This window comes from Peromyscus maniculatus, chromosome 2 (assembly GCF_049852395.1).
Source record: "Peromyscus maniculatus bairdii isolate BWxNUB_F1_BW_parent chromosome 2, HU_Pman_BW_mat_3.1, whole genome shotgun sequence".
NCBI classification, from domain to species: Eukaryota; Metazoa; Chordata; class Mammalia; order Rodentia; family Cricetidae; genus Peromyscus; species Peromyscus maniculatus.
The window spans coordinates 71,405,101-71,417,340 of record NC_134853.1 but is presented as its reverse complement, the minus strand read 5'-3'; the positions used below and the strand labels follow the sequence as shown (position 1 = coordinate 71,417,340).

The 12,240-nt window shown below is 52.8% G+C and overlaps 1 protein-coding gene across 2 annotated transcripts in view; it reads left to right on the top strand.

The window, feature by feature from the left end:
• Window positions 1-12,240, top strand: part of Anks6 (ankyrin repeat and sterile alpha motif domain containing 6) — a 43,354-nt gene that overhangs the window by 19,940 nt on the left and 11,174 nt on the right. For both annotated transcript variants that reach the window (XM_076564173.1, XM_042272574.2), the window contains exons 10-14: window positions 1,731-1,884; window positions 3,841-4,028; window positions 7,604-7,787; window positions 9,332-9,399; window positions 11,298-11,414. In XM_076564173.1, coding sequence (XP_076420288.1) covers window positions 1,731-1,884; window positions 3,841-4,028; window positions 7,604-7,787; window positions 9,332-9,399; window positions 11,298-11,414 — 711 coding nt within the window. The remainder of the gene's footprint in view (window positions 1-1,730; window positions 1,885-3,840; window positions 4,029-7,603; window positions 7,788-9,331; window positions 9,400-11,297; window positions 11,415-12,240) is intronic.

Sequence of the window (12,240 nt, the reverse complement as noted above, 5' to 3'; positions counted from 1 at the left end):
CTTTGGGTGTGTAGACTGTCTACACTGTGGTTGCAGTACGCGGTACACATTGTAGATGAGGATTTAGGCCAGGCCCCGCTGCTTTGGTGGCTGAGTGACTGCATATTCCTGGGGCTTTCACGGTGTCTGTGGCAGGACTGTCCCAGGGCCGGGCACTCCCAGGTGCTAGGGCAGACAGGGATGCTGGTATGCTGGGTGTGAGAAGTGACATGGGGCTGTCAGTCAGAACATCCCCTAAGATCTCCTCCCATGGCTACCTTTCCTGGAAAATGTCCCTAACCCCAGGGGCCTGGATGTCAACACTGACACAGGTAGCCACTGACCCCTTCCTCCACGGCACATAGAATTCTGGGCACAGAGCCTGCGAGGGGTGTCTGTGCACCCAGAAGATGAATGTGTGTTCCGGGAGCTGGGCGGGCAGCCAGGAAGGCCTCCGGGAGCACCCCGCGGAGGGAGAGTGTAGGTGTGAGGCCTCTGCTCAGTTTAGGCTGGATGCTTTCTTACAGTGCTGTGTGTGCTGCAGCATGTGTGGGTAGGGCTGTGCCCCTGCTGAGGCTCGCGGTGGGGGCGGGGTGGAGGGGGACTCTGCCCCAGTGACGTAACACTTCATGCCCCCTGCCTCTGTGGTCACTGGATTTCTTCTGTCAGGTCACAAGAGGGCCTGAGAATGTACTTAGGGAGCGTCTAGGTGACCCAGGCAAGTCCCTGTCCTGTTCTGATTTTGTTTCTTTTCGTCTTACGCTCGTGGGTGCTTTCCCTGCACTTGTGTACAGTGTTTGCAGAGGCCAGAAGAGAGTGTCGGATCCCCTGGAGCTGGAATTGCAGACTGTTAGGAGACACCACGTGGGCGCTGGGAACCAAGGCTAGGTTCCGTGACAGGGCAGCCAGTGCTCCTGATCTCTGAGCCACCTCTCCAGCCCCATGTCCCTGTTGGCACACCTTTGATAAGTCCCTCTGAGGTGGTGGCACTTGACAGTTGACATTCACAGGCTCTAGAGATGAGGACACTTGTCTGCCTTCTGGGGGTCATCGTCCAGCTCACTGAAGCCTTTGTTCCTTCTGAGTGCTTCAGTATGCCCAGGCCAGGACTGAGGACAAGCCATAGAGAGGAGGGCAGGTCTGAGTGGCCAGCAGGCCATTAAGGGTCAACCCAGTGGATGTTTAGAGTAAGCCTACACTCACAGTTTGTGGTCAGGCTCTATGGATGTCCGGGGTGCTGGGGTGGGAACAGTGGCACAGCAGGAGCCGAGCCTGGACTCCCTGGACAGGGATCCAAAGAGGGAGGATGGTTGGTGAAGGGCCTCGAGGCAGAGGGACCGCCTGGGAGCCATGGAAGTCTGTGTCACAGCGTGGAGAGGTGCCCTGGAGGGGCAAGCGGCTGGACCACTGGCACCTGGTGGAACTAGCCTGGAAGGAAGTCGGAGGAGATGTTTCTGCGGCAGAGGCAGCTTGCCAGAGGGAGGCTAGACCCCAGGTGGACCTGTCTTGGATATCCTGTGGCCTGCCCCGGCTTTTAGTGAATGGGTTCCTTAGCGCTGTAGTTGACGAGACTGAAGTCAAGTGGCCAGTGTTGGGATGGTGCTCCGTGGCTCGGCCTGAGACAATGGGTTGTGGGGCGGGGGTGGGGGGGACACCCTGGTGGGCAGGGTGATAGGCACGCATGTGCTGCTGTGCTGTGTGGGGGCAGGTTCATAGGCCCAGTCCTGACGGGTTCCGCCTTGTGTTCTCAGGCTGCTGGCAGGCCAGTGAAATTCCCCAGCATCTCCCGAAGCCCCACCTCCCCTGCCAGCTCTGGGAACTTCAACCACTCACCTCATTCCTCAGGAGGTGCCAGTGGCATTGGGGGCATGAGCAGGCTGGGCGGGGAGCTGCATAATCGCTCAGGTGAGTAGCCACAGGCCGCTCGGGGAGATGGGATGGTCCCCGGCCAGGTTACCAACTGGCTCCGAGCTCCATCTACACTCAGTACCAGAAATGGCTGCACTATTTAGTTAGCTCAGCTTTCAGTGAACTAACCATTCAGGGTTGACTTCACTTATTTTCCTGAAATGAAGCCGGATGGTTTTTCTTATTTCTTGTAAAATGTTGTAAGAAATGGAGAAAAATGCTAAGGATTTTCCTGGTACACAAACTTCTTAAAGGCTCAGGGAACTTACGTTCTACCATCCGTTGAACAGACAAGCATCCCAGAGCTCCGAGTGGGAAAAAGACATACCCAGACTTACCCAGCAAGCTGGAGGCAAGGCAGGGTCAGAGCGGGGGACCCCGCAGTTCTAAGCCACAGCATGCTTCCAAGTCCTCCAGAGATCCCGAGGACTAGCCAAAGTCAGCTCTTTGACAGGGATACACCCGTGGCATGCCACTGCATAAGGCATAAATGCATCTGACAGAAAAGTAGACTTGAAGACCAGATGAGCTAAAAGATAATTAATAAATAAATAAATAAATGAATAAATAAATAAATAAATAAATACGCTCACCCACAAGGGCTCATTCATGACCAGCATTTTGCTGTAACTTTGCAGTCTTTTATTTTGCACATATTATGAATATTTATTTATACAGTCAGAATGATTTGTTGAACGCTGTACCCGGCACGATGCCGAGCCATTTAAAGGGTCCCTGAACAATCCCTTCATGTTCTCTTCTCTGCATACTACAGGTGAGGGAGCTGGGGTTCCAGTGCCTCGCCTGAGGTCATATGCCTCTGACTTGAAGCCAGGCACTCTGCTGCAGAGCCCCGATGAGTGTGTGTGTGTGTTTGAGGAGGGGGGGTCTGCCCTGTCCCTGGTGTTTGAAGTGGATGTGCATTTGTTTTGTCTGCCGGGTACTCTCCGCCCCGTACTCAGCTCTCTCCTGGTGTGGCCACTTCTTAGCGAACTCCTGTCCTGTATTCTTGCTCATGCCAACAATGCCTCCCAAAGTTTAAACATGTTTAAACCTATTCTGTGATGTGACTTTGTGTACGTGTGTGGGTGCGTATGTGCCACACATGAGAGTGGAGGTCAGAGGATGATTTACTGTTCTCTCCTTCCTCCCTATGGGTCCTGGGGATTTCCCTCAAGTCCTTAGGCTTGGCAGGTGCCTCTAGCCAGTGAGTCATCTTGCTGGCTCCCAGGTGATACTTTCAGGCCTGCTGAGTGATCTCTGTAGCCTAAACTCCATGGCTGAGTCATCAATTTGCCTTTTAAAAGAGTCAGTGTAGTTAGTTTGTTGCCAACAAGCTCTCTACCATTTGGTTATACCCCTCACTCTTCATTTCTTACTATGAGGTTGGCAGTCACTAAGTTGCTCAGGCAGGCTTCGAACTTGCAGTCCTCCTGCCTCAGTCCTCCCCAGTAGCTTAGGTTCCAGGCCCGCACCACTAGACCCAGCTGGTCAGTATGCTCACCTTCCAGTTCTGGGTGAGGTGCTGGCAGGTGCACCTGGCAGGGGGCGACCAACCGCAATGCTCCGTGAACACCTGTTGCCAGTGGCTTCCTGGGAACAGCCCCAGGAAGTGTGTGTCTGTGTGTCCGTGTGTAAGTGTGCCCATCCCAACTCCTCTCCAGGTTGCAGTGCATTCAGCTGAGAGGGAAAATGTCAGTTAGGATGCTGGTAGAGGCAGAGCGCCTGGAGTTCTGTGGGGTTAGGCATTTGCACATGCTGGCCCTGGGAGGAACGAAGGCAAGCTGGCTGCTACCTGCCCTGCTTCTCACCATGAGACAGTTAGCCCCACCCCAGCCCCTTTGGGCCCTCATGTAGAGCTCTCTCCAGCCTCAGCCTTGAGACAGCTCACCATCCACCACAGGGCAGGAAGGACCCTTACCTCGCTGCTCACGCCTGTCTCTGTCTCCTCAGGTGGCAGCGTGGACAGTGTCTTGTCCCAGATCGCTGCTCAGAGGAAAAAGGCAGCTGGATTGTCTGAGCAGAAGCCCAGCCAGCGGTCCAGCCCTGTGGGGCCAGCGCCCGGCTCCAGCCCGCCTGAGCTGCCAGCCTCCCTCGTGGGCAGTGGCGGTGGCTCTTCCAGTGGCACTTCCGGCAGCAAGGTGCTTGTTCTCTGAATGCCTGTGGCACCTGTAGATTGTTCTCCCGTGACCCACATGTGGAATTGGGGTACCGGGGGTTGGAGCCGCAGTGGCGTTGCAGTTTACGGCCACTCTAAGGTTCCTGCGGAGGTCTGAATCTGCCCCTGCAGGCCTGTGTTCACCCCACCTCTTCTTCAGTGTGGTGGGGGTTGTGGGATGTTGGAAGGGGCCCATGTGCACACCTTGCACGTGTCCATTGAGTCCACCTTGCACACACTATTCACTGTGGAGAACAGACGGTTAGCAGGGCTGGGGCAGCCTGCTGAACTAAACCTCAGCTCACTGAGCTACGGCCCCAGCTCTTAGGCTTGTGTCTTAGCAGACGTGAGAGAAGTAGTCTGTTTCTGCCCCGCTGCTACTGGCTCCACAACTTCCTGTTACCCCAACTCTCAGCAAAACCTCGTAATTTAAGTTTCTTTTATAATTTAGTTCCACAAGTTTCTCCCTAACACATACACGTATTTCTGTTATGTTCAGAACTTTTTATGCGAAGGACCTGTATAATTAAGTTTATTTTAGAGTTCAGCTAGAGACAAAAAAGTTCCTCCTGATATTTTGATGCATTTTCTTTATCAGACACAGAAAGTTACATAATTGGTGTATTTCTCTTTTACATTTTCTCCTTGGCTACTCACAGCTACTCATTAAAGTAAGTCTACTAGCTGAGAGCTTTGGAAATAGCTTTCTCCTTTGTTGTCTAAAATGTTCTCTTCCTTTCTGATGGTTGAATTAACTGTATTAAATATCATTTAGCTTTCTGTTATAGGTGTTGGAAATAGGCATGTAAGTTATTAACTATTACCTTATTTGGCCATATCTGTCAACTATAACAACACACAGGTATATTCTGATGAAAAGAAATTAGCTGTCTTTTAAAAGATGACCCCAGCCGGGCAGTGGTGGTGCACGCCTTTAATCCCAGCACTCGGGAGGCAGAGCCAGGCGGATCTCTGTGAGTTCGAGGCCAGCCTGGTCTACAAAGCGAGATCCAAGACAGGCACCAAAACACCACAGAGAAACCCTGTCTCGGGGTAGGGGGTGGGGTGGGAAGATGACCCCAGGAGCAGTCATCAGGAGAATGATCCAGTTCCACGATCTCCTGATGCTTGGTATAGAAACAGCCCTCCACTCTACCCTGCTGCCCTTGACTCTCGGGATGGGGTCTGGGGAATGTTTCTGCCTCCAGAGAGTCCATCTCAGCCAGGACTCTTAGGAACTACTGCCCCAGTAAGAAACGGCCTCTCTGCTGCTGTAGTAAGTGAAGAGATGAAGTGCTTCTCAACAGCTCCCTTAGGAAGAAGAGAAATTAGCCTTCAAAACTGGAGCCTCCTGGATCTGGATTTTGTACTTGAAAGCAGGAGGCTCACTGCTCTAGTGAGGTATGCATGGGCCTGGCTTCTGCTTATTCACCCACCCATCATGGAAACCTGAATCGTTGGGAAGGCAGATGGCGAGTGGGGCAAGCAGGCCACCTCCACATCTCTGTCGGTGTCAGCTGCCTCCTACGCCATCAAGCTAAGGTTCATGCTTGGAGCATCTGGGACTGGGCATAGCTGAGTCTGGACATCTTTGGATTTTGTTTTACTGTAATTTTTCAGTCATCTGAGGAGGGCTTTCTAGGAATCTTCCTATCACTGAGCGCAGCTCGGCTCCACTGTGGTTCCCCTCCCCATCTGTAAGTGTGTGAAGGTCTGTTTTATGCCCCGGAGTGTGATCTGTCTTGGTGAAACTCCCATAGCCACTTAAGAAAAAACATGTATTCTCTTGCTGTCCCTGGGGAGGGGGACTCTGTCACTCTGGAGTCAAGGTTGGCTGGTAGTGTGGTCCATGTTCTACATCCTGATTCTCCAGCTCCATCTGTTCCCAGAGGAGTGGGAACATCTGTAATTATGAGAAGGGGGTAAGTTATCTCTCTTTTCAGGTCTATCATTTTCTGCCTCACTTAAAGTTCTACAAACATTTGGATCTGTCTTGTTTTTTTGTTTGTTTTTTGAGGCAGGAACTCACTATGTAGACCAGTCTGGCCTCAAACTCACAGAGCTCCTCCTGCCTCAGCTTTAGAGATGTGCACCACCATGCTGGATGATTCTTGTGTCTTAATGACCCCTGTATTATGATGCAATGTCTCTCTGTCCCCTAAGGTTGGGACAAGGTGAGTTTTCATGACATTGCTAGAAAGAATGTGGCATCAGCAGTCCTTATAAATTCTGAAATCTCCACACAGCCAAACCCAGTGGTGGACAAAAGGAAGCCCCTTCCAATTAATTGGGGTTCATTATGTAAGTTGGGTTCAGCATCAGAAAATCAGTGACTGTGACACACTGTATAACAGATGGAAGAAGAAATGCAGAAAAGCATTGAACAACACTCAGAATTGAGGGGCTGCAGAGATGGCTCCGAGGTTAAAAGCACTGGCTGCTCTTCCAGGGGACCTGGGTTTGATTCTCAGCACCACATGGTGACTTACAGCCAGCTGTAACTCCAGTCCCAGGAGATCCATGCCCCCCTCTGGCTTTCTAGGACACCTAGTGTGTATGGAGTGTAGAGAAGCTAAAACACAAAGCAGCTATCAGAGGGACTTCCTCAGTCACTGGTTCAATAAGTAGAGTGACATCACAGTTGCCGGTGAAAACCCAAGCACTCCCCTGATGGGAGCCAGGATGCCGTCAGACCAGGGGTGCCTACCACTTACAACCTGTGCTCCCAGCCACGAAAAGGTGACAGTGTGGGAAGGAAGAAACCACACCCCCGCTGCCCTTAGGTAGTGTGTCTGGCCATACAGAAAACTAAGGAATCTGTACAGATCAGGGCTAATAAAATGGTTTAGCAAGCCCAGAGTAGGAGGCCATGGGCTGGGCTGCAGCTCAGAGAACACAAGGCCAATATATGAGGTCAGTTGTATTTCTTTATGCTTATAGTAAACAATTAGAATTTTTAAAAAAATTCTATTTATTTTGTGTAGATGAGCTTTTTGTGTGCATCTGTGTATCTGTACCATGTGTGTTTACAGGGCCCACAGGAATCAGAAGAGGATGTAGGACACCCTGGAACTGGAGTTACCAATGGGTCTGAGCTGCCATGTGGGCACTGGGAACTGAACCTGGGTCCTCTGCAAGAGCAACAAGTGCTTTCAACCACCGAGCCTTTTCTCCAGCCCCAACAATTAGAATTTTTAATTTGACATTTTATAAATATCATTTACATAAGATTATATGAAAATGAAATCTGTTTAAATTTAGTAAAATGTGTAGAATCTGTAGGCTGAACACTATGGAACGCTGGTTAATCTAAGGAGCTTAACTCCATGAGGAGATGGGAGGCTCAGTAGTGTTTAGGTACAAACCCCACCCTCCTGGCGGCAGCAGAGTGGTACCCAAGCCCAGGCTTCCCGGCCTTGATGCCACTCTGCATCTCTGAGTCTGTGTTACAGGCATTACCGTCCCAGCTGGATGTGGAGTGGGTACCACCGTGTTCCAAGATCCCTCTCCCCCAACCACCAGGTGATGGCTTCAGTGTTTGTTTTATGCCCCGTACAGAAACTGGACCCCAGCAAGCGGCCTCCATCGGGAACTTCTGCTACCTCTAAAAGCACGTCCCCTACCCTCACGCCCTCGCCCTCTCCCAAAGGCCACGCGGCGGAATCCTCAGTGTCCTCCTCGTCATCCCATCGGCAGTCCAAGAGCAGTGGAGGCTCCAGCAGCGGCACCATCACAGACGAGGGTGAGTCCCCAGAGGGGACTCCACACCCCTGCCTCCACCGCGGGGACCGGGCAGCACAGAACTGGGTGCTGCCAGCCAAGGTCTCACATCTCTTCCCTGCCCCGGTTGTAAGCGCACTCAAGTGGGGTTTGAGTATAGGCTGTTTTGCTGATAGGCACAGATGCCTTTCCAAACCCAATTGCTCCGTCTCCCTGTGTACTGCACAAGTCAGCATCCTACAGCTGCTAGTGAGGTGTGTGTGTGTGTGTGTGTGTGTGTGTGTGTGTGTGTGTGTGTGTGTGTGTGTGACGGGGCTCTATTCAAACCAGCTTAAGAAAAACACATTAATTGGTTCGTATGATGGAGATGTCTGGAGCAGGCTTCAGGTGAGTGTGGACCCAGGGACTTTGGGAATGCTTTCTCCAGATCTCGGCAGACCTCAGTGCTAACAAGCAGCTTCAAACTTCTTTCGTCTTTGTGCTGACTTTGCCAGCCAGCTGAAGGAACACTACTCTCTCAGTGGGTCCAAGCAAAACCCCAGGGTTTCAGGTCACAGAGATCGCCCCACCCATGAACTCGCAGCATGCAGTAGCCACACTGATAGTCACTGCTGAGTGAGTGAAGAAGGAACCCATTCTCCACTATCTTCTTTAAACTTACTGCCTCAGGACCTTTGCACCTGCTGCTCATGCTCCCTAGATGCTGCCTAGTGCTCTGCCCTCAGATATGTGCATCGTTCGTTCTTCATTTAATGTCAAATGTCTTGGGACAGGCAACACTGTGCCCTGGCCACCCGCTGCCGAGCAGCATCTTCTTGTCATCCATCCACCCTGATCTCTCCTTCCTTTCTGCCTTGGCTTCAGCCTGCGTGTCCTCTGGGTGGTGTCCGGTCTGGTCAGCCCCTCTTGAGCATGTCCTTGCATTCTTCTGGTCCCAGACACTGCTCTGTGTCCCCTCCTTGTCCTACCTGGTCTGATGTCACCTTCATCCCCCGATCTAAGTCCTTCTGGCTCTGCTACCCCTGCACTGGGGAGGCCCTGGGCCCCGTGCATGTGAGCCCCCGCCCTGCTGATCTGCAGTGCCTGCTGCTCTGATGCCTTTCTCAGACCAGCTGAGGGCTTCTGGCCTTAGCCGGGGCATCGAGTGTGTGCTCTTGCAAGGCATGTTTCATTTCCAGTAGCTGGAACTCCCCACATCTGCTGCCTGTAGCCCCAGGACCATTGGCCCAGGCCACCCTAGTCTCCACAGGCAGATCTTGGCTTCGTAGAGAGCTCAGGGCCTGCCCTGAGGGAGAGTATAACTGAGCACACCTCACCTCAGTCACCAGGGGTACAGCCAAGGGCTCTGTCTGCGCTATGGCTTCTTGGGGGATCTTACTGATGTCCTAGAGAAGTGTGAGACCCACTCCTGCTGTGTGTTACCAAACTCCAAAATGTGTGTATGTGTATGTATTGTGTGTGTGTTTGTGTGTGTATATTGTGTGTGTATGTGTGTGTGTGTTGTGTGTGTATTGTGTGTGTGTGCGCGCACATGCATGATTTAATCTCCATCTCTTTCTCACGAAGATGAGCTGACTGGAATCCTTAAGAAGTTATCACTTGAGAAATACCAGCCCATCTTCGAGGAGCAAGAGGTAAGGGTGTTGTTTCTGGGTGTCAGCTAAGACTCACCATTAAAATGCAGGTTTTGCACATACAATTCCCTTCAGTCCAGTGGTGCCCATCACATCTGAATCCTTCCCGGTGGCACGGAGCCTGAGTTCTCCTGTGTGATGGAAGTCTGTAACTGTGAGCACTTCTCTGTATTGAAAGCAGTTTTGTTGTACGGACTTCACACAAGCCACATGTGAATCCGAGTTTGGGAAGCATATGGAAACAGCGTCAGGGTCTCCTACAGGCACTCAAAAGCCATATTTCAGCTAGGCATGGTGGCTCGTGCCTGTCGACCCAGCACTCAGATTGCTGAGGCAGGAGGATTGCTACGAGTCCCAGGTCATCGTGAACTACAGAGTGAGACTATATGGAAGCTATGAGAGAGAGGGAGAGAAGGGCAGGGAGAGATAGAGAGAAATGCTGAGGCTGAATTCAGAGGGACTGCCATTGGGTATAGGCTTTCCTCACAGGGCATGCAAATGTCCTGATACTGGGCTGGGGGGGACCTGAGGTGTAGACTGTTTATCTAGCGTGCCTGAAGTCCTAGCTTCAATTCCCAGCACGGCACCTACCCGGCCTGGTTGTGCACACAGCCCCAGCATCCAGGAAGTGGAGGCAGGCAGGAAGTTCAAGGTCAGCCTAGGGTACTTGAGACCCTTTCCCCAGAAGGAATGGCCTGACATGGAGTGCACTAATCCAGATACACACTGTAAACACAGCTGTATTTGGTGACTTGTAGAGCAGGTGGGTTATACATCAATAGAAATTTTAAATCCACTGTACCAGCCCAATAAAACTCCCTGCAGGCCACCAGCCCCGGGCTGTGATCACTGGTTTAGGAGTCCGCGGACAGCTTGGTACAGGACAGCTGCCTTGAGGACTGTCACTCCTGATCCCCACCAAGCTTGAGACGCAGCGAAAGCTCTAGAGACAGGCGTGTGTCCGCCTTCCTCTTCAATTTTCCTCCTGCCGTGTCCTGTCTCTCTCCTTGGCCTTTGAAACTTCCACAGAGGTTTCCTCGTTTCCAAGAACTGTTTCCCGACTCCTGGCTGCGGCCTTCTCTTCCTTGACGTGTCCATAGACTGTGTCTCAGAGTGTACCTCGCTTCTGTTTCATGAGGTGTGTGACCCTCATCCCCAAAGCCCTCACGCCCACGCTCTGTGCAGGATCGGGCGCATAGGACTGGATTTGTTGCGTTTGGGAGCCTGTCCCTGACCCGCTGTGTTTCAGGCTGTGGTTGTCCCACATGCAGGGTGGTGGGATGTCTTTACCTGGGCCACTTTGACCACCTCTCAGCCCCAACTTCCTGGGGCAGAGGCCCATCTGCCTTTCTCCTAGAGCAGAGACATTTCTTCCCAACACCCGGCCCGGCCGGCCGGCGGGGCTGGCAGCATGTCACCGGCCAGACAAGGGGTACTGTCGCACATGCCTCTGTGGTGTCTCCGCTTCAGTTCCCCGTGGTCCTTCTCTCCCTCCTGCTCCTGCTGAGCTGTCTCTCCGTCTCTCCCCAGTGTGCACCTCTCTTGTCCTGTGGGTTGGGGGGATACAGTGAGTACCCCCATGTACCCTGTTTGCTGTGCAGGGTTCAGCATGGCTACATGCAGTCACATGGGGATTCCCTTCCTAGTGGCAGAACCTCGAGTCCTTCAGATCCCTGTCTCCAAGATGTCCTCTGTTCATTTCAAATCTTCCCACAATGCCTCCGTTGGAAAGCCACGGGCTAGGGCTGTGAAGAGTTAGCTGTCTTTCAGTGTCAGGCCAGACTCGGAAGTAGTGAGTCATCACGGGTGTGTATAGAAAGGCTCAGCAGCGTCTCCTCTGGCACATGTGCCGTCGGGGAGAGTGTCCCACAGACAGTGGCAATCCCTTCTCTCCCCAGGTGGACATGGAGGCCTTCCTCACACTCACCGACGGTGACCTGCAGGAGCTGGGTATTAAGACGGATGGTTCCCGGCAGCAGATTCTGGCCGCCATCTCCGAGCTGAATGCAGGCAAGGTACTGTGTTCTAGCTTCCCACCCGCCTTGTTCAAACGCTGAAGACCACCATGATCTTCACGATGGTCCCTTTGCATGTCGTGTGGCAGGTGACAGAGGTGGCCTGCCTGCACACTCCTCATGACTGAGAGCCCACTACCTCCCCATACAGCCCGTCCCCTTTGCAAATGCCTCTCCCCGAGAGGTTGTGGCTCCTCCAATTTACATGCGTACTTCCTAGGGTGGTTTCAGTGCCAAGGGATGGGTATTGCCTTTGACAACACTGTGGGATGAGAGCCCTGGGATCAGACTAGCTGTGGGTGCAATCTCAGGACCTGGCATTCCTTCTCTGGGCCTCCCTGCCCTGTCCTGCCCGTAGTGTGAGGATTAGGGCTGTTGCAGAGACCCGGGCACCCAAAGCTGTCAAACACCATTATCTGTCCTGTGTCCCGCACTGATGCCTAGTGTTAAAGCTCATCGCTTTAGAAGTGAGCATCAGCAGTACCCCCACTCCACGGCACGCACCGTGCAAACCCTGGCCGCGGCTGCTGTCAGGCTCTGGCCTGCACCCCTGCCCCTTGCCCGCCAAGCGCTCCCTCAGCAGCCACAGTGCTTGTTTGCCTGCTGTTTTTCTTGCCCCTTGCTTCACAGCTTCCCACTTGTGGAGCAGTAGCAGTGTGTCAGGGTAATATGGACTCTGGCTGTTGCTTGATGGTTTGGCTGTTCCCAGGTGGTGCCGCACTATGTGAGGTGAGGCAGGAGCATGGCCAGGCTTCTGGTTCCTTCTCTGCCCTGGGGAGTGTGCTCTGCAACAGTGGGTGATGAACCGTGCCCACGGCGAAGAAAT